The 27,991-nt window shown below is 34.0% G+C and overlaps 1 protein-coding gene across 2 annotated transcripts in view; it reads left to right on the top strand.

The window, feature by feature from the left end:
• SPRED1 (sprouty related EVH1 domain containing 1) overlaps positions 1–27,991 on the top strand; it is a 119,407-nt gene that overhangs the window by 63,996 nt on the left and 27,420 nt on the right. For both annotated transcript variants that reach the window (XM_024116566.3, XM_024116563.3), the window contains 3 exons: positions 7,517–7,685; positions 10,059–10,108; positions 25,274–25,426. In XM_024116566.3, the coding sequence (XP_023972334.1) occupies positions 7,517–7,685; positions 10,059–10,108; positions 25,274–25,426 (372 nt within the window). The remainder of the gene's footprint in view (positions 1–7,516; positions 7,686–10,058; positions 10,109–25,273; positions 25,427–27,991) is intronic.

The raw sequence follows: 27,991 nt of genomic DNA, 5'->3' as shown, positions 1-27,991 counted from the left end.
CAGTGACTATTCTACTCAAACCTAGTCAGGTATATTGGTATGTAAAAGTCTGAAATTTTTTCTTTTAGAGGCGGTCAGTATAAAAACATTTAAGTGCTTTTGAATTTGTTGTTGCTTTTTCTTGTTAAATTTTTTTCCATTATACTTTTTTATAGTTTATAATAAATAGTGATTCTTTTCTAATCCCAGTATACTTGTAGATGATCCAAAAGTTCAAAATATTCGAGTACTGATTCTAAAACATGACTCTTTAATTTCTTCTTCATTAACTAGCCACGTGCTTAGTGGATCCATTAGGGGTTATTGATGTCAAGTTACTTTGGCAGCATATTCTTTTGTAGTTATTCTTGTTGAGTCACTCTTACACTTAATATTCACTTTACAGTTGTTATTTACACTCAATGTATTTTCTGCTTATTAATTTAATATATAACCTGTCTTCTTTAAGGTAGAAATAAGGGCAGGGCCACTAATCTACTTTCAAATTTATCTTTCTCTAATTTATACATGTCCTTCATGGTTACTATGGAGGTCTGATGAAATTCACATCACTCCTTAACCCCAGAAAGAAGTATAGTTAATTAATAATTAGAATTAGCTAGAGATGTGTTTCAAGTTTGACAACTGTTTACAGACTATTTTTACGGTATACTTTTAATGGCTTCTGGCAGTTGCTTTTAGGGTAGTCTTAACTTAAAATTATTCATTTCATTTTGTACTAGATCTTCTCTTGTAAAAACGTTCTAAGAGTGAGTGCAGGTCATGTATTCTGGGAGAGATGTAACCACTTCAGGCCTGTAGAACACCTGTTACTTTACTTTATTGGTAATTAATAGGTATAACTCCCTATTGGCCAGAAGTAATTTATCAGGGTACCTTATTTTTCCAACAGCATAAATAATTCACCTGGCAGTGCTGGATTGGTTGATTGTAATCTCTTGGCAAAAATGTAATTGCCATTTTCTACAGTTTGTTTGCTAGCTATTCCAATCACAAATGTGGGAAACTTTGAATCTGTTTCCTGTATGCCTATTACTGTTAATATTACTGTGATCTTAAGATACAGAATTAATACAGTGAAAACTGCAGTGAACTAAAGTCAGCACATTGTTCTGATATAGTTGAGAAGAGGCAGTGGAAGTGGAAGGCAGCATAATTCACTAACTTTTAAGAATCCTTCTAGCTCTTAAAATTATTTTTGTTTTTTCTGGAATGCAGATTTAGTATTGATCACATGGTAGGTAGAAGCCTTTTGAGACATTCTTTTAACTACTTTTTTTTAACACCTTTTTAATCTCATTGATCTTTTAAAAAAGTTTTTTTGCGGTACGTGGGCCTCTCACTGTTGTGGCCTCTCCTGTTGCGGAGCACAGGCTCCGGATGCTCAGGCTCAGCGGCCATAGCTCACGGGCCCAGCCGCTCCGCGGCATGTGGGATCTTCCCAGACCGGGGCACGAACCTGTGTCCCCTGCATCAGTAGGCGGACTCTCAACCACTGCGCCACCAGGGAAGCCCTTTTTTAAAAATTTGAGATGGACAGTTGTTATCCCTATTACTTAATAAAGGTGTGATTTATATTGTCCTTAGTGTGATGAGAATGCATTTATTTTTTAAATGCTACTTAAAGTCAGAAGCAAAACAACTTTTTAATATATTGTGTGACTTAGATGAGAAATTGTTATGCCTTAGATATGGAGGCTTTGATAATTATGTAAATGCTGAGTGATGCAGAATGTCTAGGAAGCATAGTTTTTAAATTATCTACAAAGATGGTGAGTGGTTATGTCAGTAGATTACCTGCACTTTTCTTTCTCATTACCTATTCCTAAATTCAGAATAGCTACTGCCATAGTAGCCTTTTCCTAAATAATAGTTTTGTGTTTTTTTTTTGCGGTACGTGGGCCTCTCACTGCTGTGGCCTCTCCCGTTGCGGAGAACAGGCCCCGGATGCGCAGGCTCAGCGGCCATGGCTTACGGGCCCAGCCACTCCGTGGCATGTGGGATCCTCCCGGACCGGGGCACGAACCCGCGTCCCCTGCATCAGCAGGCGGACTCTCAACCACTGCGCCACCAGGGAAGCCCCAGTGATAGTTATTTTTATGTTACGCTAAATACATACTATGAAGAGTAAGATATATTTTATTTCATAATGTTACTTTGTAGATAAAAGTTAATGACATAAATTGACATCTACTTCATAATTAGGTGGCATTTTGTTTTTGTACCAACATGTGTATGATGTGCAACCTCAGTATTTATATGACTTTTAGATGGAACACATTCTTGCATAGGTACTTGTATGAGTCAAAGAACTAGTTCATTATCCTTACCATTTCCTCAGTGTATTTTAAAGCTCATTTAAAAAATTTATTTTTCTATGTGTTTTTGGAGCCTCTATAAAAAAATAGATGGCCATTTGTAAATAAGTGGTATAGATGAGTATAGATCATGTTGAAATTTTATTTATCTAACAGATAATAGTTGGAAAACAACTTTGGGAAGTTTCAGAGAGGGGCTAATTCAGCAATATTTTCATGTATTAAAGATTAATTTAGTGACATTTTCATGAAATAATGACTGTAGGACCAAACTCCATTTTTTATGTCCTTCTCTTTTAACAATTGCAATTTAGCAGTTTTCTAAAATACATATCTCTTTCCCACTGTTTATGAATACAGTAAATATGGTGCAGTAATCCATAATGCCAATTTTAACTTATTAAATTCCAAAACCTAATTTAATTATGAATTTTATTATTATTATTGCAAAACGGTTGTTACAACAGATAATTAAATCTTTGTCAAATGCCAAGTGCTAACATATTTTGCCTGTAAGCAAGCAGGACATTATTTTATGTTCTTTGTTACTTATTGCAGAATAACAAGACTTACTATCAAAGATATTCAGTGACAGGCTGATAAAATTTAACAATCAGCTTTTGGTGGGGGAGGGCGGGGGGATTGGAGAGAGGAAATGCTTTATAGCTTAACATACTCCCACCATGGCTGTTTTCAGTCCATATAACGTCACTGCATGTGGAGTTGGGAAGAAGTGATTAGTAGTGCACCATTATTTTTTCTTTTGTTACCTGTGCCTTTGGTGTCATATCGAAGAAAACATTGCCAAATCCAATGTCATGAAGTTTTTGTCCTATGTTTTCTTCTAGGAGTTTTATTGTTTTAGGTCTTCTTAGGGTCCTTGATACAGTTTGAGTTAATTATTGCATGTGGTGTTAGGTAAGGGTCCAACTTCATTCTTTTGCCTGTGCACATCCAGTTTCCCAGTACCATTTGTTGAAAAGACTTTCCTTTCTTCCACTGAATGGTCTTGGCACTGTTGTCAAATATGTTGAGGTAGTTTCCTTCTAGTTCTTGTTTGTTAGGTATTTTTATCATGAAAAGATGTTGAATTTTGTTAAATGCTTTTTCTACATCAATTGAGATGATCATGTGGATTTTTTTTCTGCTTTATTCTGTTCAAGTAGGATATTACATTGATCAATTTTCATGTGTTTAACCATCCTTGCATTCATTTGTTGAGGATTTTTTGCATCAGTATTCATAAAGGATATTGATACATAGTTTTCTTGTAATGTCTTTGGCTTTGGTATCAGCACAATGCTGTCCTCATAGAATGAGTTAGGAAGTGTTTACTCCTTCAGTCTTTTGTGAAAGTTTGAAGTATTGGTATTAGTTCTTTAAATGTTTGATATAATTCACCAGTGAAGCCATCAGGTCCAGGGTTTTTCTTTATTGAGAGACATTTAATTGTTTATCCAATCTACTTACTAGCTATATATCTATTCAAATTTTCTATTTATTTCTGATTTAGTCTTGGTCTGTTTTATGTTTCTAGTAATTTGTCCGTTAAATCTAGGTTATCTGACTTGTTGGTGTACAATTGTTCATAGTACTCTCTTATAATGCTTTTTATTTCTGTATAATTGATGGTAATGTCTCCACTTTCATTTCTCATTTTTATAATTTGTGTCAATTTGCGTCTTCTCTCTTTTTCTTCTTAGTCCTTCTAGCTAAAGGACTTATTAAAATCTTTTTGAAGAACCAACTTTTGGATTCATTGATTTTCTCTATTATTTTTCTGTTCTCTAATTTGTTTCTGCCCTCATCATTATTATTTCCTTTCTTCTGCTAGGTTTGGGTTTAGTTTGTTCTTCTTTTCTATTTCCTTAAATTGTAAAGTTATGTTGTTGATTTAAGATTTTTCTTTCTTTTTTTTTTTTTTAATGCAGGTGTTTGTACATTTTCCCCTTAGTACTGCTTTCACTATGTGCTATAAGTTTTGGTATGTTGTGTTGTTTTCTCCCTCTAAGTATTTTGTAATTTCCCTTGTGATTTCTTCTTTGATCAGTTGGTTAATTCCCAAATTTTTTTAAATTTTCCAGTTTTCCTTTTGTTGTTGATTTTTAATTTCATCTTATTGTGGCCAAAGATACTTTGTATGATATCCATATTTTTTATTATATTGAGATTAATTTGTGGCCTAACATATGGTCTGTCCTGAAAAATATCCCATGTGCACTTCAGAAAAATGTGTGTTCTGTTGCTGAGTAGAGTGTTTTGTACATGTCTGTTTGGTCTAGTTGGTTTACTATGTTAAATTCTCTATTTCTTTATATTCTGTCTGGTTCTTCTGTTGATTATGTGAGTGAGGTATTGACGTCTCCAACTATTAATGTAGAACTGTGTTTCTTCCTTCAGTTGTGTCAATTTTTGCTTTATATATTTTGATGGTCTGTTACTAGGTACCTAAATGTTTATGGTTGTATCTTTTTGCCCTATTGAAACGTTTAATAATATATAATATTTTATTATAATGTCCTTTTTGATTTAAAGTCTATTTTGTCTGATATTAGTATAGCCACTCCTGCTCCCTTTTGGTTGCTCTTTGCATGGAATGTCTTTTTCCATCCTTTCACTTTCAACCTGTTTGTGTCTTTGGTTGTGCTTTTATTTGTTCTGCCAATCTCTGTCATTTGGTTGGACAGTTAAATCCATTTACATTTAAAGTAATTGCTGATAAGGAGGGACTTCTGTCATTTTGCTGTTTTTGTATGTCCCTAATAGCCTTTTCTCCCTCATTTCCTGCATTCCTGTCTTCTTTTGTGTATAGTTGATCATAACAGAATGTTTAAATTCCTTTCTCATTTCCTTTTATTTATATTCTATAGCTATTTTCTTTGTGGTTACCATGGAGGTTGCATTTAACATCCTAAAGTTATAACACTCTAATTGGGATTTAAACTAGCTTAACTTCAGTAACATACAAAAACTGTTTCTTTACAGCTTTGACCCCACCCCTTTCATTTGTTGATAAATTACATCTTTATACACTGTTTGCCCAGAATCATAAATTAATACTTCTTTTAAATGTATTAGTCTCTCAAATTTTGTAGAAAACAATATTTGGAGTTATACACCACAGTTACAGCAATACTTAGCTTTTACACTAATAATTCATTGTTTTCTTTAAATGTAATAGTCTCTCTTAAATTTTATAGAAAACATAAAGTGGAGTTTCAAACCAATGTTAAAAATATTGCTTTTATAATTGCCCTTGTATTTACTTTTATTTCTTTATATGGCTTCAGTTTACTAATGTCATTTTATTTCACCTTGTAGGTCTCCCTTGTGCATTTTTTGCAGGGCAGATCTAGTGGAAACAAACTCCCTTAGCTTTTGTTTATCTGGAAATGACTTAATTTCTTTGTTACTTTTGAAGGATACTTTTGCCAAATATAGAATTCTTGGTTGACAGTTTTTTCTTTCAGCACTTTGAATATATCCACCCCCTATCTTCTAGCCTCCAAAGTTTCTGAAGAGAAATCTGCTGACGTTCTTATTGAGTATTCCTCGTATGTGACAATTCACTTCTCTCTTGCTACTTTGAAGAATCTCTGTGTCTCTGTGTGGCCTGTTGAGTTCATCTTATTAAAAGTTTGTTGAGCTTCTTGGATGTTTGTGTTCATGACTTTCATAAAATCTGGGGAGTTGTCAACCATACTTTCTTCACATATTCTCTCTACCCCTTTCTTGCTCTTCTAGTTCCCACAACGTGTATGTTGGTTCTCTTGATGCTGCCCGTAGGTCTCTTAGACTCTGTGTTTCTTCAATCTTTTTCCTTTCTGCTTCTCAGACTCTAATTTCTGTTGTCCTATCTTCCAGTTCACTGTTTATTTTTTGTGCCTACTCAAATCTGCTTTTGAATCCCTCTAGTTGGAGTTTTCATTTTCGTTATTTACTTTTCAGCTTCAGAATTTTTTAGTTTCTTTTTAGATTTTCTGTCTCTTTATTGTTATTTCCATTTTGTTCATACATTGTTTTATGTCATACTTTGCTATATGACCTACTGAGTGAAACAAAAAGAAATCTACAGGAAATGTCCCAAAAAAGACCCAACAGCAGATCATTAGACAAAGACTTATTAAAAAAACTGTTGTAAAGATGCTCAAAGAACTATAAATAAGATGTGGAGAATCTTTGAATGCTTTGGGATTTTTCTGTTGAACACTGGACATTTAAATCATAATATGGTAACTTGGAATATGGTAATACGGAAATCAGATTATTCCCTTCCCTGGAGTTTCCTAATTTTTGTTATTGTTTTTGTTTCTGTTTTTTTGATTGTTGTAGGTTGTCTCTGTGCCAAGGATCAGCCTGAGGTGTAAATTTAAGGTTTTTTTCATGTCTTTTCTGAGCCTGTCCCTGGATATGCATAAGTCACTTTCTAATTCTTCCTGTATATGTAGTTATTTTTGAATGTCCTAGTCTTCAATGTCTGCTCCCATCATGGGAAAAAGTGATAAATGACAGATAAAAAAGGGAGCTGGCTTTTTAAATACCTAGGAAGTCACTTCATTCTGATGCAGAGGAACTTGCAACAATGAGGGAAGATACAACAGTGGCAAATGGCTACCCTCCTCTTTGTTTGCACCTCTGTGATCAGAAGCAGCAATTAGTGATGAGAGCACCGATCCCTGATACTTGCAGGATAAGGTCCTTTTTACCTACCATGGCTTCTGTAATTTGCATGTGCACAGCTCCCTGCCCTATGGCTGGGGGTTGGGATGAAGGAGGTGCTGGTACTGTGCTAATGCCTGAAATTGACAAAATTAACTGCAATTTACCGTCCATGTCTTCCCTGGAAGTTACAAGCTTTCAACACTCTATAGAGTTCTAACATAGTCACAGCAGACAGATTCTGCCAGTCAGTTTTGTCTAGGTAGGGAGACAGATTTCTGGTGCTTCTTTCCTCCTGCCATCTTCCCAGAATGGTGGGAAGATGGTGCCTCCTGCCATCTTCCCAGAATCATCTTTAATCCCATCTTAATTTCTGTATTGAGTGACTTTGTGAGTAGATAGCAAGACCTCTGTATTAATGGTGTGGGGGTGCTTTTATTAAAATATAACAGCTCTTTTCTCACCTACCTTTGTACTTAAGAGCTACATTAGATGCATTTGATATATATATAGTAATTTTGGCATTTAACTTTTGGCAGGTGGTTTTGGAATGTATGCTTAAAAAAGACCTCATTTACAATAAGGTCACTCCAACATTTCACCACTGGAAGATTGATGACAAGAAATTTGGCCTTACCTTTCAAAGTCCTGCTGATGCTAGGGCTTTTGATAGAGGCATTCGAAGAGCTATAGAGGATATTTCTCAAGGTAGGTTATTTTGACTGTTTTCTTAATTTGTTTATCAGTTACATATAGTAGAAGTGACTTCAAGCAAGTCAGCTTTTGTGATATGAGATCAGGCTTTGAAAGCTGACTGTAGGTGAAGATAAAATAATGGGCTCCTTAATCTGTTTTATGTTTGTCACATCACAGTATACACCAATTACATGTATTATCTTGAAGAGCCCATCAACAGCACACTTCAGATAATTTGAAAGTTTTAAAATAAGAGCTCAAAGAAGAGGGCAGCAGTCAGGTAGAACTTTGAAAATCCTCTATGAGTATGTTACTCATATCCTTGTTTTGGTAATTATAAAGAGAAAATTTGTAATAATCAAATATATGTCAACTCCAGTTATTCTATGGCAAAACCTTCCTTACTGCTTTATCTGATTTCATTAATAAGGATTGGCAGAGACCTCAACCCAGTCTATCCCTTTGTATATCTTACCAATCTGTTAAGATCATTAACTCTAAAGCTTGCAGGTTTTAAAGGGAGGAAGAATATTTACACGTAAGACTGGCCTCTGCTTAATTAAACAAAAAGAAATCACGTTAAAACCCATTTCTTTCCCCCAAAGAAGTCATAACTAAGATTTGATTTGTTTTTCTAATTAAGAAGAAACATTATTAGTAGAAATAACCTTCTTATACAACATAACTGAATGAAAATGTGTTGACAACATTGTGGCTCATATATTTTGAAGATAGCATTTTAGTAGGAAAATCAGAAGAAATAAACTATGAGACAAACCATAGGCAAGAACATGGAAATGCTTAGTACAAATATGTATTGCTAAGTTTGTGAAACTGAAGTTAAATAATGTATTTAGCTACTTGAAAAGACTAGAATTTGGTAAACAATCTTTGATTTCTGATTCAGAAAAAAATTCTATGAAATGATAGCACTCATTTAGTACAAGAACCCATAAATTCTTCCTATATCAGGGTTCTCATTCTTCGCTGCACATTAGAATCACCTGGGAGCCTTTTGAAACTAGCATAATTGGTCCCCACTCCAGCCCACTTGAATCAGACTGCCTGGGGAGTGGTGCTGAGGCATTCCTTTTTTTTTTTTTTAAGTTCCTGTGCATTTCAGGAACATTTTTTTTAAGTTCCTGTGGTGAGGAATTGTCAAATGATTATATATCATGAATTTAGGGAGGGGCAAGATGAATATGGATCTTCAGATTCTCCAGTAGTAGTTGTGGTTCTCAAACCACTGCAAGAAACTTGAAAATAAAAAAATATATGATGCCCAATGCCTCACCCCTCAGAGATTCTGACATTATTGGTTTGAGACTGTATTCTGGCATCAGTATAATTTTTTTAAAGTTTCCCAGTTAATTCTGATATTTTGTTAGTGTTGAAGAACCAGTGCTTTAAAAAGAAAATCATTATCCATGGTTGCTGGAATATTTAGTTTTGAATACTTTTATGCCCACATGCATACCCCCATAGGAACATACTTCTTTCACTATGATCAGATAGATTGGGTTTAACCTTTTAAAAGAAAATTAATAAGGAGAAGCTTACAAACATCTAGCCAGGTAGAATAGACTACAGTACTCAGGCTGTCTATTGTTTTTGAACATTTTGGAAAACATACCGCTTAGCATTATTATCAGCCACTGTATAGGTTTTCAACAATCCCATTTTCTTACTTAGCCTCCCATGACAGTAAGAATAAACTATGCACCCTTTCCATAGGGCAGCTTTCTCTTCATCTCCATGCTAGCTATGTCTCAAGGGTAGCATAAACTCAGAATACTTTGCTAAGGTAAATCCTTCCTTATTAATTTATTGGAACTAAAGGCACTCTTGAACGCCATGAAAACTTATATAGAGGCATTGGTGCACAAAAGTCAATAGCAACAATTGGCTATTGACTATCAACAGTGGATTAAAGCTCATTTTTTTTCCTTACTAAAGCTACTAAAATCCTAGTTGGGGGTACTAAATACTGTTTCTCGGGTCAGAGTACTTAGAAAAATTGAATAAATTATGTGGGTATCACCTAAACACCAGAAGAGTGTGATGCATATACTCTTCCTGGCAGTTTCAGTATTTCAGAGGAATCAGAGGCAGGCCTTGCCAGAGATAGAGTATTTTCACAGAAAACACCTCTTTAAGTAAGTAACTGGAAATTTACCTGTAGAAGAGGAAAACAATCGCTTTATTCTCTGTTTGTCTAACAGAGGGGCAAGTATGAGTGACCAACGTCTGACTGGTTGCCAGGCAGTCCAGAACGGTCTCTGATTAGTCTTCTACAGTATCATAGTGATATTATCAATGAGTCAGCAATACTAAAATCTAAAACAAAAATTCTATGCTTAATTAACTTTTACCTGTTTTTTTTAGGATGCCCAGCATTTAAAACTGAAACTGAAGGAGCAGAAGACAACTTACAAGTAAGTAGTTTGGATTAAAAGGAATTTCTAGACATAAAGGATGTGGAGGAAATCACTAGCCTTAATAAATAAACAAGTCATATAAATTCTTAAGAAATTTCTGGACACTGTATTTGTCAGGAAATACAGGGAAACAGAACCAATAGAATGTGTGTATGTATATATATATATACACACATATATATGTATGTATTTATTAATATGTGTAAAGAGGACTTGGTTTTGTTCGGTTTGTTTGTTTAAGGAATTGGCTCATGTGACTGTGGGAACTGGCCAGTCCGAAATTCACAGAGTAGGCAGGTAGGCAGGCATCCCAGAAGTTCTGGCAGGAGTTGATGTTTTGCTCTTGAGTCAGAAGGCAGTCTCAAGGCAGACTTCCTTCCTCCTTGGGGGACCTCAGTCTTTTCTTTATGTCTTTCCAGAATGAGTCCACCCACTTTATGGAGGATAATCTCCTTTACTCTGAGTCTTCTGATTTAGATGTTAGTCACATATGAAAATTACCTTCACAGTAGTTAGACTGGTGTTTGACCAAACCACTTGCCACCATCGCCTAGCCAAGTTGACAGATAAAATTAACCATCACAGATACCGCACTGCATAGGCAAGGTACTTGTATTAAAAATTTGTAGAAAAGTAATTTCAAATTATTAATAAGCATATGGACACCCTTCTGTTTTATATCACTAGTAATCAGCAGGTAGTATAAATTAACATTTATTAGTTATGAAATTATCAAAGATTTAAAAATTAATATTACCCCAGACTGTGTCTTTCCATGAGGTTGACAGATTGATGCTCTGCTGGAGAAAATATAGATTGGTAGATTCTTTTTAGAAAGCAGTTTGGTAATAATGTATTTAAAAGCCTTAAAAATAGAAACAGGACTTCCCTGGTGGTCCAGTGGTTAAGACTTCCCCTTCCAATGTTTCAGGTTCGATCCCTGGTCGGGGAGCTAACATCCCACATACCTTGTGGCCAAGAAGCCAAAACATAAAGCAGAAGCAATATTGTAACAAATTCAGTAAAGGCTTTAATATTGGTCCACATTTTTTAAAAAAATCTTAAAAAAAAAAAGAAATATTCATACCTGTTGATCCAGTGAATCAATTTAAGGAAATAGAGATACACAAAAAATTTGTATACACAGATTTTTGGGTGTGTGTGTGTGTATGAAATATTGATAATAAAAAATAAGCTATCTAAATGGAATGGAAATGGTTGAATTAATTAAGGTATCTTTGTCATACGACCACTAAAAATTTTATTATTAATTTACTTGCAGTGTATTGAGTAGTAAAAACATAATTATATGGTGTTGTCATCCATTGTTACTCAGCTAAAATGTTAAATAATTTTGTTACTTTTGGATTGTGGGATTCTGAGCTTATATGGCTTTCTTTTTAGTACTTTTAATTTCCTAAAGTATTAATACTTTTAGGAGAATAGTGAAAGAACCCAAATTTATATGTATACCTTGTATTAATAATCAATTATTCATATTATTGTAAAAATAGTCATCACCTAAAGGACATGGCAGAATGTTTATGTACATTTATAATCAGAAAATAAAAATGGTTTTTATTTCTGAAAATTTGAGAAATATAGCAAAGTTCAAAAAATAAAACATAGATATGCTACCATCCATGATAACCATCATACATATTTTTTAAAATATTTATTTGGCTGCTCCAGGTCTTAGCTGCGGCACGCAAGATCTTTGTTGCCGTGTGTAGGATCTTCGTTGCTGCATGCAGGATCTTTAGTTGCGGCACATGGGATATTTAGTTGCGGCATGCAAACTCTTAGTTGTAGCATGTGGGATCAAACCCGGGCCCCCTGCATTGGGAGCACAGAGTCTTAGCCACTGGATCACCAGGGAAGTCCCATACGTATTTTTAAATATAGCCTCTGAGTTTTTTTCTGGACAAATAAATGGGTACACATGTGTTATTATGATATCATTATTCTGTAACTTTTTTTTCTTCACTTAAATACATAATGATACTTTGTGACCTTAAATATTTTTTCAAGTTTACAATTTTTAATCTTTTTTGTGTCTGTCTAATTTGTTTTCAATAGATGTATCCTAACTCATTATCCTTATTGTACATTTAAGAGTTCTTATTTGTGTTTTAATATATGAATCTGTTTATTTTGTTGATGGTTAATTATTTAAAAACTGAGTTTCAGTTAATTAAGTATAAGAAATAAGTAATAAAATACAAAATAAGTATACTTTTTAGAGTTAAGTGTTTCCTAAAGTTCTGTTCTGGTATCAATGAGAATATGGAGCTGGAAATGGGGAAACATTTTCTGAATTGCTCCCTGTAAAGAGAGTAAATTTGGTTAAAATTCAACTTTAAAAAGAATTTTTTAACATTCTGCTTTGGTTTTACTTCATTTCTATATATAGCACTGTATAGAGGAAAAACTTTTACAGGACTTAATTGTTTGCAAGACTTTGTGCATATTGCCATCAATGTCTAGTAAAGAGAATTACTGTATAACCAAAGCAACAAGATTAGTTAATCTGTTGTTAGCTCCTTGGGATCTCTGCTTCATAGTAAGGTCTCTCCACTGCCCCCAGTCCAACAGGTTATACACACACACACACACACTCTCTCTCTCTCTCTCTCTCTCTCTCTCTCTCTCTCTCTCTCTCTCTCTCTCCCCCACACGTACACACACATACCTAAAAGAGTTACTTATATTTTAGCTTCATTATACACTAAAGCACTTTCTTGGTTTTTATTTTCATAATAAAATAGAAAATGTGCATTGCCACTAGAGACTCTATAATAGGCTTCCATGTAAGTGTAATTTCACTAAGAGCAATTTTTATATCAAGTTTTAGTTCTTGGTTTTTACTTACTCTGGTGTTTTTAAAATAGATTCGTAAATTATATTCCTTTTGGTGGAATCTTATTCTCCTCCCCTTGAGTGGGCGCTATACTTACTGGGTTGTTTCTTAATAAGGAGCATATGGTAGAAATGACAAGAGTATGACTTCCAAAGGTAGGCCATAAAAGATATTGCAGCTTCTTTCTGGCTCTCTTAGATCCCCTGTACTGGAGGATGCCAACTGCCATGTCATGGGGACACTCAAGCAACTCTATGGAGATGTCCTTGTGGTGAGGAACTGAAGTTTTGTGACAATAAACATGTTAATGAGCCATCTTGGATGCAGGTCATTCACCCCAAAATGAGCCTTCAGATGACTGCAGTCATGGTTGATGTCTTAACTGTAACTTCCCTAGGGACTGTGAGCTGGAACCACCTCGTTAAGCTGTTCCTGAATTCATGACCTACAGAAACTGTAAAATAACAAATGTCATTTTAAGCCTCTAGGTTTGGGGTAATTGGTTACTAATAGAGATTTTGCTACCCATAATGTGGTGCTGCCATAACAAACACTTCAAAATGTAGCATATAATTTGAACTTGGGGACAGTAGATGGAAGCTTAAAGTTAAGCCTTTGAGGAGACTGCTGATGAGGTCTTAAATGAAAATGAAGAACACCATATTGGAAACTGAAAGAAAGGAAATCACTGTTATATAGTAGCAGAAAGTTTAGCAACACTGTCACCTGTAGTAATAAGTGAAGTAGAAAATGTACTACTTCTGGTTATGGTAAAGCAGTGGATGGGAGAAATAGGCTCAGGAAGGGCTCCTAAACAAACAAAAAGAACCAGGACTTGCTGCTTTTGAAAATTCTCATCCTCTCAATATGTCAAACTATGCTAAAATTAGGAAATGGCTTCCAGGCAAAGATCATATCCAGGGCACTCTCAGAATAGGTTTGTCTAAAGGTGAAGCCAGTGGTGTGACTATAAAATCCTTTGTTAAAACCTCAGAAAGATGTAATGTGAGCCTCAGAGAACCTTTCAATCAAAGTAAGAGGGCTTAAAGCAGATTAAGGGTGTCCTCAGCAGAAATTTAAAGTAGGGAAGAGTTTGTCTCAGAATTGTGACTGTGCTTTTGTTCTAACAGAGTGAATCCCAGTAGGATTCCCGAGAGACCCACAAAGTTTTCAAAAGAGTTAATTGGCAGAAATATTACCAGTCTGAGGAGCAGCCCCTTGGATCCCCAAAATTTTACTGGCAGGAAGCAGATTGAAAAACATTTTACATGTAAACATGGACTTCCTTTCATAAAATGGAAAGATAACTCAGAAATAGAACCAGAATCTCAAAGGGCAGAGCCAAGAGTTATGGAGAATTATTCCCATATTCAGGGAACTTCTAACATGTTCCCACCTTGATTACAGAATTACTTGGATCAGTGACTCCATTTTCTCTTATTCTGAACCAGAAGTTTTATAACAGTTATCCTCTGCCTGTCCTACCATTGTATTTTGGTTGTGTGTGGGGCAGATAATTTGTCTGTTTAGTTCATGGGTCCTCACAATGAGAGGAACTGTACTTAAGGAACACCATTCAGCTAAGTTGCTCCCAAATTTCTTACTCAAAGAAACTATGAGATAGTAAATGTTCTTTGAAGCTGCAGTTTTGTGGTAATTTGTTATGCACCAACAGCTAACCAATACATAAGCAGAAAAGGAAGATGAGTAGAAAGAAAGCTAACATTTATAGTCATGTTCATTTTATCTTGCTCCCATTCTCAGCTTTTTTAGATGATACATCTAGCTTAGGTTAAATTCCATTTTTCAATAGAAGATTGTATTATATCTTGGTTTTATAGCCCCTTTACAACTAAAAGTATGTTCAGGTAGAAAAAAACACAGTTCTTATTAGTTTAAAAAATTCTGAGCCCGATTATGTATGTATAATATATTAACCTTAATTATACCAAAACGGGCTGGGGGATACTGAGATGCTAGCAAAATGTGAAATTTTTTTAAAAAAGAATCAACTTACAGAATTAAACTACCAAAGAAGACTCTTAAGTTTACTTTAGTACCATTTATTTCATGATATGCTAAAGTTTTCACATACATCATTCTTATTTTGGAATGTATTGGAGGTTATAAAGTATTCTAATTCAGTTAACCACTTTCTTAGGAACAAAGTACATTATTGTTTTGTAATCCACCTATGGACTTGACAATACATAAACATTTTGAAATTATTTTGAGTGCAAGTTGACTGTAGTTTATGATAGTGGTTCTGTCAGGTTTACTTTATTAGTGATTATTTGCAATGACAACTAAAATGGCTTTAAAAGAATAACCCATTCTCTAATTATTTTAACCCCAAGGAAGTAATGACTGTTAGTTAGATCATAAATGTCTTTAAGACTTTAAATATCAGAGTGGAAATCCTCTCCATTTTGAGTACTTATTAATTCATTCAGTGAGTATTTGAGCACCTGTTCTGTTCCAATAACTATGCTAAATATTTGATTATTTGCTGGTAGACAACTTTCAGCTTTCAGCAATTCAGGTTCTTGATTGGTATCATAAATCATCAGAAGGGTATTTACCTTTCTATTTCATACCTGTCTTTGAAAGGTTTGATAACATCATTATTTGGATTTAAAATCATATCTTGCTCATCTTTTATCCCTGATGTTTAGTACAGTTTTGACCATATACATAGTTGGTAGGAAACGTTTTTTGAAGAAAAATCTTCAAAATTAAGGAGTTTAAAAAAAAAAAAACCCAAGCAGCAGTAAGGTATGAATGTTCTTATCATTTGGTTTCTTTATTTAACTATTTTAATGAGCCAGTTAGGTGGGGTTTTTTGTTTTGTTTTAATGTTAGCTTACATTTGCTTTAAGATTATTTTTACAATGTTTTTCCAACCAGAGCTGTTAGTCGTAACAGTTCTTATTGTTCAGATAGGCTAGATTGCTAACAAAACCCATAAAATTCACCTCACGATTGGTTTGTGATTATAAGAGGAAAAGATCTCAGATCCCATGCTTTGGGGCAGAAGAAAGGTGACACCTAATTGATCTGAAGTGAAAAGGTATCATATTTTCTCTTTGCCACTGAGAAATACTTGACTAACTTACTCTTTTTTATAATTAAGTAAGGTCATTTTTGAGCCAAATGATTAAAAGGATTGTGATTTACATTCATTGTTCAAAGTCATTTGCTTTAGTCAAGGGGGGGATATGAATTGTTCATGTACTCATTTTCAGAGGTAGTAACATTTTAATAAGGCTCTATATGTGAAAACTAAGTTAATGGATAGAACTTTATTTAGCTAGCAAAATGGATTTTATATTACCGTGATCTCTCACCATCCTACCTTATGGTTAAGTTCCTGTAACTTTTATATTTTTTAGATTGAGTTTAATTATCTAATAAAGGAGTAAAAAAAACTCTATATAAATCTTTTTGCATTATATTTTGTCACTATTTAATTTTTCCTTGACTCTTAAACTAATCTTCATGTAGAATATTTGGATAGTTAGAAAATTATAAAGAAGAAATCAGGAATCATTTATCCCTACCTAGTGGTAATTGCGATTAAGATTTTGGGTTCTTCTGCTTAAGTTTTCCTTTGTTCTTGCATGTTATATTCAAATACATACTTCTTTTTAAAAGTACCATCAGAATCAGTCTCCTCTCCATTTTTATTGTGTTTTTGATAGGATTTTTGTTTGTATTGGTAATGGTAGTGATAGTGGTGGTTGGAATTTAAGTAGTACAAATCATAAAATTTGAACCCACACAGTCTGATTTCAGAGTCTTTGAATTTTGCCATTATATTGTGTAACTATACTACAGTTTATTTAACCATTCATGTTTTATTGAACAGTTACTTTATTTTCCACAGTCTTGTACATTAATTTTTGTTGGTACTTCTGAATGTGACCTTAGGATAAAATCCTAGAAATAGATTTACCAATTAAAGGATTGTCTAAAGATTTATATAGTTAGCAGGAACTATACAACTATCGCCTGCCTATTAACTAAAAAACAGATTTACGGACAATAAACAATCCCTGAAAACCTAATACCACATTTAAGCCAAACTAACTTTTCATTTAAAGGGTGGTTTCTGTTGATTAATAAGGTGGAAGACTTGTTTTTTTTGCTGGACATTATATGTTGGTACTTTTCTCATATGCCTTCCATATTATTTCATCACTGATTATGTGTTCAGGTTGCCTAAACAAAATACTATATATGCTATTAGTATTTTTAGACAAAGCTCATAGACATGCAAAATTGAAAATTCAAGGTTTAGTTTATTCTTAAACTAATAAAAAGTAACTAAAGAAATGTAGCAAACAGAATAGGAGACATTGGTGGTCAGATATAAAATGCATTGCTACTGGGTGCTACATCAAAGTGTAAATAGTGATTTTGTTGGGCTTGTAGAATTGTTAGTAATTTTTTTCCTTTTCTGTGCTAAGTTTGCATAATTTGACTGTATAGTTTTAAATACCAAAAGAATAGCTTTGATAGCATTTTTAACATATGCAAGTGCTAAAATATAAGATTTCTTTATCAAAGAACATCTAAAATTTTTTCATCATGCTAAAGTAAACTAATAATATAATTATTTAAAACTTCTCTTTTTGAATATGACCCAGTCACATGTTCAAACCTGTGATTCGTGATATACAACTACAAGAATGAAAGTTTGGAGCAACTGATAGACTGTGATATCACTTTTTTTCCACACTATATTGTTTATTGGGAATCATACATTTAAAAAAGTTTACAGAACAATGCTGTTTTCTCTGCCTCAGAATTAATATAGAGAGAAGGGACAAAGGAAGGAGAAAAGCAAAATCTGTATTTATTTTCTCTACAGCTGTCATCTAGACTTATGTTCTGAAAGAGAACTACAGCTAGAATTATTTTATTACTTTATACTGCATCCTTTTGCCTCTACACACAAAATTGCTGTAATAGTCTTGGAGAAATAAAAAGCTAAACAATCTCTGAGCAACCATAGAAGAATAATTATTATACCAGCCTCTGAGAGTGGACCAGATTTCCACTGTACGTGAAATATTGGCATGGTTTACTTTTTAGGTAATACAGATGAGCCAATGCCAGCACAGTACTAAAAGCATTGAATGTGCATGTATATTACTGCTATAGACAACTTTTTAAAAGCTGGAGCGCATGCAAATGTATGTACATCCTTTGTGCGTATGATACATTAGATTTTCTGCTCTTGTGGAAGATTTTTTTGGCATTTTTCACCACCTAACTTGAGATTACACCCCTTTTCCCATAGTAATTGTTACCTTTAAAGAGTTGTAATCCAGTAAAAAACATTCAAGTTTGACTAAGCCAGAATACTTTTTATTCAGTCTGATCCAAGTTTTAAAAAATGTTTTGGCTACTATTAATTTTAATAATGGAAATGGTACAAATAATCTTTTTTATAAAATAACAATTAAAATCTTTTTCTTATATGAGTTTGGCAGAGATGGTTAAATGGTAAGGCCCAGTGTGGGCAGAGATGTGAGGAGATAGTCTTTCTTGAGAGGTTTTCAAAGGGCACATAAGTTTGCTAGAGGGTAGCTTATACTCTCTAGTATTAATGGGAATTAATCCTAAGGAAATAATACTACCAGTGCACCAAGATGTATTTATAAGGAGGTGCATTGCAATGTATATGACCCCAAAATTGGAAGCTATTTAAATGCCCCTTGGGCTTCCGTGGTGGCACAGTGGTTGAGAATCTGCCTGCTAATGCAGGGAACACGGGTTCGAGCCCTGGTCTGGGAGGATCCCACATGCCACGGAGCAACTAGGCCCGTGAGCCACAACTACTGAGCCTGCGCATCTGGAGCCTATGCTCCGCAACAAGAGAGGCCGCTATAGTGAGAGGCCCACGCACCGCGATGAAGAGTGGCCGCCACTTGCCACAACCAGAGAAAGCCCTCGCACAGAAACAGACCCAACACAGCAAAAATAAATAAATTAATTAATAAACTCCTACCCCCAACATCTTCTTTAAAAAAATAAAAAATAATTTTTAAAAAATGCCTCTAATTCGAGTTTTGCCTACAGAATATATAACATATACAAATATTGAACTTCTTTGCAACCATTTTAAAGCACAGGGTACATCTTTAAATATTGACACAGGGAGACGTTCATGGTATGTTTTGTGGTAAAAGAAAGCACTACATGGATAGACCTAAATATATAAATGGAATCAAATTATACATAGACTATAACCATATATATATGTATTAAGAAGTCTAGAAAGATATATGTCAAATAATAATAGCTGCTATTCCATGTGGGTGGTGTGTGTGAAGAATTTTTTGTGTAATTTGAACTTTAACAGTTATTAAAATTATTTCTTTTGTGGGTGAAGACTTTTCATTGTTGTTTAAGGAGTTCTTTTTCTACATTTATTTCTATTGCCAAATTTACTCCCAAGGGTCTATATTAATATAATGTGATCTGACTTGTGGTTATTTGCATATCACTGATTATTTATAGGGTACTCAGTATGTGTCAGGTATAGTTCTAAGCTCTAGGAATAAAACAGAGGGAAAGTCTGTCATTACTGGCTCATGGGAGAAATACAGATAAAGGAACACTTAGAATATAGGGTGATAGATACAAGTATTTTTGAGGAAGTTCAGAGGAGGGAGTAACTTTGGAGTGGATTAACAGACTTTTTGAGGAGTTTATGGCTGATGTTAAGGAGTTATTTTTTTTTAATTTTTATTTTACATTGGAGTATGGTTGATTTACGTTGTGTTGGTTTCAGGTGTACAGCAAAGTGATTCAGTTATACATATACATATATCCACTCTTTTTCAGATTCTTTTCCCATATAGGTTATTACAGAATATTGAGTAGAGTTCCCTGTGCTATATAGTAGGTCCTTGTTGATTATCTATTTTATATATAGTAATGTGTATATGTTAATCCCAAACTCTAAAAAGGAGTTTTTCTAGTGGAAAAATTGAAGATAGTCTTTGTGGGCAGAGGAAATGACACGTACAAAGAATCAGAAGTGTGAAATGTTAGACAGTACTGGAGAGAAACAGCACATCTGAAGCAAAAAGAGATGATGAAACAGTAGAGTAGGAGCCATGGTAAAGTAACAAACCTATGCATTCATTTGTTAGTTCTTTTATTCATTCTCAAAATTTCTTGTTCATGAAAAGAAAACACTATGTAAATTTTAGTAAGACTAGTCCATTATCATAGAAATTAAATAGCGCATATCCATAAATAAGAGTGAAAGTTGGGATAATGCCTAGGCCTAGTGAGAATGTAGAACATTGCTTGTGGATATGTGAATTGTTAAAACCACCTTGGAAAATAATTTTTATTTTATAAATCAGAGCATATGTGTATCTTATAATCTAACATTTCCACCCCTGGATATGTACCAGAAAAATTCTTGTATATATGTATCATGAGGCCTGTAGAAGAATGTTCTTAGCATCCTTGTTTGAAATAGCAAAAAATTAAGTGTTTTATCTTAGGCAAGTTACATAATGTCTTTGAGCTTTAGTTTCTTCCTGTGGAATAGAGAGATAATAATGCTAACTAGCTCAAAGGGTTGTTGTGAGGATTAAATGAGTTAACCCATGTAAAGTACTTGAGACAATGTCTGCTACATAGAAAATGCTTAATAGGTGTTAGCTATCATCACTACAAAGAAGTGAAAATGAGTGAGCTATTGCTACATATATCAACATGAATAAGTTTCATGAAAAAAAATGAGCAAAAAAAGCAAGTTCCAAAATGTCCCAAATAGCATGATATCAGTCAAATAAAATTCAGAAGCATCTAGAACTAAATATTGTTTAGGAATAATACTTATGTGGTAAAACTGTAAAGAACAGTAAGAAATTGTAAAATAAACAACTACTTCAAGATAATATTTACCTATCCAAGTGGTAGAGGTGGGGGATGCTATTATTTGTTGTCTTGATAATATTATATTTGTTGTCTTGGTTATTTCTCTTTCTTAAGTTGGGTGATAAGTATACACATATTCACTTTATTACCTTTATATTATTATTTCTGTAGTCCTTTATGTAAAATATTTCCTAAGGGAAATATCAGTAGTTTGGTGTATATCCTTCCTTAAACGGATAAAATTTTAAAATACCTATTCATCCATCCTATCAATTTGACAGATAGGATCATGTCATACTGACAGTTCTGTCCCTAGCTTTTTTTTCATTTAGCAATATCTTGTGAGTACTGCATACAGATCTTTTTAATGGCTTTTAGAATTCTATCATATATGTATACCATAATTTTTTAACCAGTCCTGTGCTGATACAGCCATAGGATGTTTTCTCCTTTTCTTTTTTTGTTAAAAAGAGTGCTACGATGATTGTGTGTGTATGTGTCTTTATATACGATCACTTTCTCAAAGAAGAAATGCACTCCCACCAACAGTGCAAAATATCCTATTTCTCCATACCCTTGCCAGTGTTGAGTATTATTATGTATATTTTCCATCTTTTCTAGTCCGTATAAAAAATTGGCATCACATTTTTAAGTCTTTAATTGAAGTCCAGCATCTTCTTTTCATGTATTTATTGTCTATTTCTTTTTCCTGTGAAATAAAATTGGACTTTGTCTTGTACCTCAGTGCTTCTGGGGTGAGAGAGCCCATTTCTGTGGATTGTGTAAATTATGTATCTTGAAAGCCTTCCTCAGACAATAATGATTCTCGGCCCTCTATTCTCCAGTGTGTACAGGGTTTCCCAATAGAGCTTTGATAGAAGGGTTCTGAGTAGAAAAACCAACAGATTTGCATGCCTAACCTTTCACAAGACTGGAAACAAGATCACTTAGAAACCTACTAAAATAAGAGAGGCAAAAAAGATGAGAGCTTGCATTAAGAGAGTAGGTAAGTGGATATGGAGAAGAGAAAATGGATTTGAAAGACACTCAGAAGATTAGCTTGTTTAGAAAATTATTTTCTTTTACTGACCAAAAGAGATATTCTGCATGAATCCAGAAGCGTTTAGGGCAAGGGTTGAACAGTGTCTCAGTTTATTATCTCAGATACAGAGTGGCGGGGGGTGGAGGGAGGAATCTACTTATGCCAAAAAGCAAGTGACTGGTTCATTAGTCAGTTGAATTAGTTGACTATTTTGATAGAATATAATTGTATTGTATTTTTAAATATTATGACTATCAAAAGAAGGGGGGAAAGTATATACCTAGATTTTAAAAGAAATCGCCCTTATAAAAGTAAATAAGCTCTAGAAAAATTGGAAAATCTTTCATAATCATACCATCAAGGAATAGTATTGACATTCATTTTATATCCTTTTAACCTTTCATCTCTTTATGGTTATAATACTATAAATAAAATTTTATATACTGATTTTTTAACATTAAACAATTCTCCACAAAGTAGGTATTATTCATAAACCTAATTTCAAATGACCACTCATTCCATTAAGTAGACATACCATAATTTACATAACCATTCCCTTAATTTGGGACATTAAGGTTATTTCTTCATTTTTACTATTAAAAAAATTCTGCGAAAAATTTTTGTGCCTAAAGCTCTTTCCATTTAGTACATTATTTTCTTTACTAGATTGAATAAGTGGTCAAAATGTGTGAATGTTTTAAAAGCTTTTGATACATTTTACTAAAATTGCTTTTCAGAAATGGTTGGTCCAGATTTTCCTCCTGTGTATATAATAAGCAGTGAATGAGAATGACCATTTTCCTTATCACCAATACTTTGTCAACTTAATATACACCTAAATTTAAACTTGCTGAAAGAGACATAGTTAGGTAGTAGGAAAATGCTCTTTTCCTGTTTAGGATTCTCTAAAAATGTTAGTTTCTCACAATTCATGGATAATTTGTCCCTTATTGTAGATTGTACACTCTACATTTTCAAACAGTGAGGGTTTGTTTATTTTTACCATATCAGACACCTGAAAGATGTTTTAGTTATTTTATTAGCTGAGACACATTTAGGTGTATAGTTATAAATTCACTGTGTAGTATGAAATATTTCTTTTTTAAAAAAATATTTATTTATTTATTTGATGGCACCAGGTCTTAGTTGCAGCTCATGGGATCCTTCTTTGTGGCATGGGAACTCTTAGTTGCAGCATGCATGTAGGATCTAGATTGAACCCGGGCCCTCTGCATTGGGAGCGCAGAGTCTTATCCACTGCACCACCAGGGAAGTCCCAGTATTTCTAATTAATAGGTTAATTCCGGGTATTTTGGTAAGCATTTTTAAGTTGAACTAAATCATTTATTACCCAAATACCATACACATTTTATTTGTTTAATAATGAAACAATACTTTTGATATTTCCCTTTAAAAAGTAATGTATTTATTTTTAATCAAAATGAAATTTATTACTGTTTAATGTAAGTAGAATTAACATAAGTCAGTACAGTAAAACACTGGGTCATGTAAACATTTTGTATTTGTTCAGATACAGATTCTTAAGTAAGCTTTATTATATTTTACAATTCTTAAATGACTTCTCAGAATACAGTAAAGACAACCTGATCAAAATAGTTGTCACCATTAAAAGCATAATTACTTTATGATCACTACTAATACAGTTTATGCTTGTTTATAGTTTTTAATCTCTTGAGTATCTCAACTAACCCTGAGATTTTTAATACAAATACTATACCCAGTTTATAATAAAAAGGAGCTGTGATTTAGAGAAGTTAATTGCTTAAATTTCATACCCAAGTTGGATAAGACAAGGTTCCAACATAGGCCCTTTCTCTAAACCTTTTTGTTGTTATTGTTGTTTTCTTCTATTCAGTTTGCTTATGATTTTTGACAATTACTTGGGTCATTTATTTTGAAAACTCTCTAGAACAAATAAATATGTTTCCTGAATTCTTTTTACTCTTCCCAATTTTGATCATGCATTTTGAAAGAATGTTTGCTGAATACCATTATTTAGCCACCTCCTTTTCAATAACTTAACATTAACTGTCATAACACATTGATACAACTATTAGGAAAATTAGCTAAAAATAGCCATTAACTGGGTTTGACATATGTAGTTTTAAGTGACAGTAGACACTCAGATACATTTTTTAAAGTTTAATTGCTTCCTGATAAAATAACAGCTTTTAGTTTTCAGAGCATTTTCACATATATTATCATCTCACTAAATGCTTATGACAATCCATGTCATAAAACAGTATAGGTATTATAATTATTTAATTGAAAAAACTGAGTTCCAGAAAAATTAAATGTCACAAAGCTTTGTTTCAGAGCAAGGACCAGAACATGCATTTATAAATTTATAATATCTTAGCCATAACTTTAATGAACTTTATTGCTTAATATTAGAAGTAATACCAAATTTTAATGTTTTTTATTTTTATAGAAAAGCTTGTAAGGGTTTCCACCTTTAAAATTATTAGCCCTATAATGATTACTCTAAATTACTTTAGAATGAGCCAGTAAAGGTATTTCTGTCATTTTAGTTGGCTGTCATTTTTTCTTCCCAAATAATTATATACTAACGGGAAAAATCATAGCAAATAGTTATCTCATTTCTTAAAAAAAAAAAAAAAGAAACAAAACCTTTTCAGGACTTTCTGTTTTGTAATGTGCTAAGTTTCACTTATTCAACATCTGTTTCACAGAAATATTGTTTATGAAATTCCAAAAGCATTTTGTTAGTGACTGTCATTGACTGAGCATATCTCCTTCACTGAGTCTTGTATATGATTTGAATCCTTCTAAATAATCAGTAAATTCAGGCTAATTAATTCATTCACTCATTCAATTACTTTTAAAATTACGTGGACTACTGTCTTCCTTCTTCGATCCCTCGTATCACACAGCACAATCCTTGGTACTGTGTAAAAAGAAAAAAGTTCTTAAAAAAAACTTGCAAAGTAACAATTTTATTGATTTGTATTTTCTTCCTCATAATTTCTTCACTTTCTGTGTACATATATCACTTTTAGTTATAATTAACAGCTTTATTGTAATTAGGTATCTTTCTCACTTGGCATGGATAGCCTTCTAATTCTTCCTATGTTATTTTTTTTTAAGAAAGTCCATTTTGCTTATAAAGTTGATTTTTTTTAAAATTCATATTATTTTATTTTGACATGGCTTCCTAATGCACATTTGAGTTTGGGGAATTGCCATACACACTGATGGTGGTGGTACATACTTACTGATTTGCTAAATTCTTGTTAGAGTGAAGGTATCTTATTTTGTTGTTGTTTTTTTACATTCTGGTAACTAATGAGTTGGGGATTGTTCCCATTAGGCAGCTGAAGAGGATACTTCCAGTTGTCTAGTGAAAGATCACCTTTTCCAGCAAGAGACAGTTATAACCAGTGAGCCTTACAGAAGCTCAAGACCTTCTCCCTTTGAAGATCTGAATGCCAGAAGAGTCTACCTGCAAAGCCAAGCCAATCAGGTGAGAAAATAAATATTTTTCAATATATTATTCATATGTATAGAAATCAGATGTGTTAGATGAGAACATAAGGACCATTTGCCCTTTACCAGTCAAAGAACAACAGAAACCCAGGAGAATAAGATTTATAATGAATCAAATCCAGAATGAGACAATACATATATGTCAATGTCCTATACAGGTGTAATAATTGAGTCATAAATTTGACTTTAAATTTTTTGATGATAAAGGGGAAAAAGGTGTTAGTTACATTTTCATTATCCATAGAGGAATACAAAGGAACATAAACCATAGTTTCTGTTCTAAAAGAGTTTATGATGGCATAATAGATACGTGCTCATAGTGATATGGGATCACAGGATGGGGTATTGAAGTCGTTGTGGAGGATGAGAGTTTGTGTTTTTTCTTTTTCTTTTTCTTTTTTTTTTTTTTTTTGCGGTACGCGGGCCTCTCACTGTTGTGGTCTCTCCCGTTGCGGAGCACAGGCTCCAGATGCGCAGGCTCAGCGGCCATGGCTCACGGGCCCAGCCGCTCCGCGGCACGTGGGATCCTCCCGGACCAGGGCACGAACCCGTGTCCCCTGCATTGGCAGGCAGACTCGGCAACCACTGCCCCACCAGGGAAGCCCTTGTGTTTTTTCTTAAGATACACCTGAACTTTTCAAGGATGAGAAAAATTGTTAACTAATTGAAGAGGGTGGGGCTGGTGATGAAAATCGGGGGGGGGGGAAACACAGGAGGAGCGAGGGGATGAATGTTTTAAACAGGGAATTTTAGTCAGCATAGTCTGCCATAACAAAATACCATAAACTGGGTGGATTAAATAACAGTTTTTTTTCCTCACAGTTCTACATTCTGGCAACGAATGAGTTGGGCATTGTTCCCATTAAGCAGGTGAAGATGATACTTCCAGTTCGCTAGTGAAAGATCATCTTTTCCAGCAAGAGACAGTTATAACCAGTGAGTCTTACAGAAGCTCAAGACCTTCTCCCTTTTAAGATCTGAATGCCAGAAGAATCTACCGTAAACTGGGTGGATTAAATAACAGTTTTTTTTCCTCACAGTTCTGAAGGCTTGGAAGTCCCAAGGTTAGGGTGCCAGCATGGTTGATTCCTAGTGAGGGCTCTCTTCTTGGATTACAGACAGCCGCTTTGTCTCAGTGGCAGAGAATGCCCAAGTGAGCAAGCTCTCTGGTGTCTCTTATAAAGGGCACTAATCCTATCATATCAGGACCACACCCTTCATGACCTAATTACCTCCTGAAGGCCCCATCTCCAAATAGCATCACATTGGGGATTTGGGTTTCATATAATTTGGGGGGGGCAGTGGTGACACAAACATTTAGTCCATAGCAGGGAACAGTATGAGCAGAGGTATGCATGATCTAGGGGGAAATCAACATGGAGGGTGAAAAAGAGAGGCAAAGAGAACAAGAGCCAGACTGTCAGGGTTTTATGTCCTGCAAACCACCTTGGACTTAAATCTTGTTTGTTGCTTCACAAACCTGGGTCCACATTCATGTGCCAGAAGACACAAGAAACCATAGGTTAAACACAGTGCATTTTTATGGAGTGTCACTTTTACTTAAAAACAAAAAAATCCAAAGTGGTGTACCAGGTTTACATTCCCACTAGTCATGGGAATTTTCTTGAATACTTGGTATTGCGCCCCCCTTTCCCCCTCCCCCTTTTTTTTTTTTCCAATTTAGTCACTTAGTGGAAGTAAAGTAGTATTTTATTGTGATTTTAGTTTATACTTTCCTGACTACTACTGCTGTTGAGCACCTTTTTTTATATGCTTATTGACCATTTAGAAATTCTGTTTTGTAAAGTACCTATTCAAGTATTTTGCACATCTAATATTGAGTTGTCTTTTTCTTATTGATTTATAGGCATTTTCTTTTTGTTTATTTTGGAAATAAGTCCTTTGTTGGATATATATATTGCAGATATCTTTTCTCTGGTGGTCTGTCTTTTCACTCCCTTAATAATGTCTTTTGCTGAATAAAAGTTCTTAATTTTAATAGAAGAGTGATTTAGTGATCATTCCCTCTGTGGTTAGTGCTTTTTGTGTCATGTTTAAGAAATCTTTGAGTATCCTCACCAAACCATGAAGACATTTTATGTTGTCTTTCAGAAGCTGTATTATTTTTTCTTTCATGTTTGATTTTTATAAGTGGTATAAGATTAGGAGGTCAAGGGTTCCCTCCCTGCACCACAACCCCCAAATCTGGATAGCCAGTGATCCAGCACCATATAGTAAAAAATCTGTGCTTTCTGAAACAAGTGCATTGCATTTTCAGCTTTGTCATGTGACTGTATGTGTGTGGATCTATTTCTATTCTCTGTTCTGTTCCCTTAGCTTATTTGTCTATTTTTATACTGGTACCACACTTTTAAAATAACAGTAGTTATATAATATTTCTGGGATCTGGGAGTTATGTCCACCAGCTTTGTCCTTTAAGATCTTATTGTTCTTGACCTATGTAAATTTTAGAGTCCACTTATCAATTTCCACAAAACTAGAATTTTGATTGACATTGTATTGCATTCATAAATTAATTTGG

This window comes from Physeter macrocephalus, chromosome 11 (genome assembly GCF_002837175.3).
Source record: "Physeter macrocephalus isolate SW-GA chromosome 11, ASM283717v5, whole genome shotgun sequence".
Taxonomy (NCBI): Eukaryota; Metazoa; Chordata; class Mammalia; order Artiodactyla; family Physeteridae; genus Physeter; species Physeter macrocephalus.
This window is presented reverse-complemented; position numbering and strand designations above follow the sequence as displayed.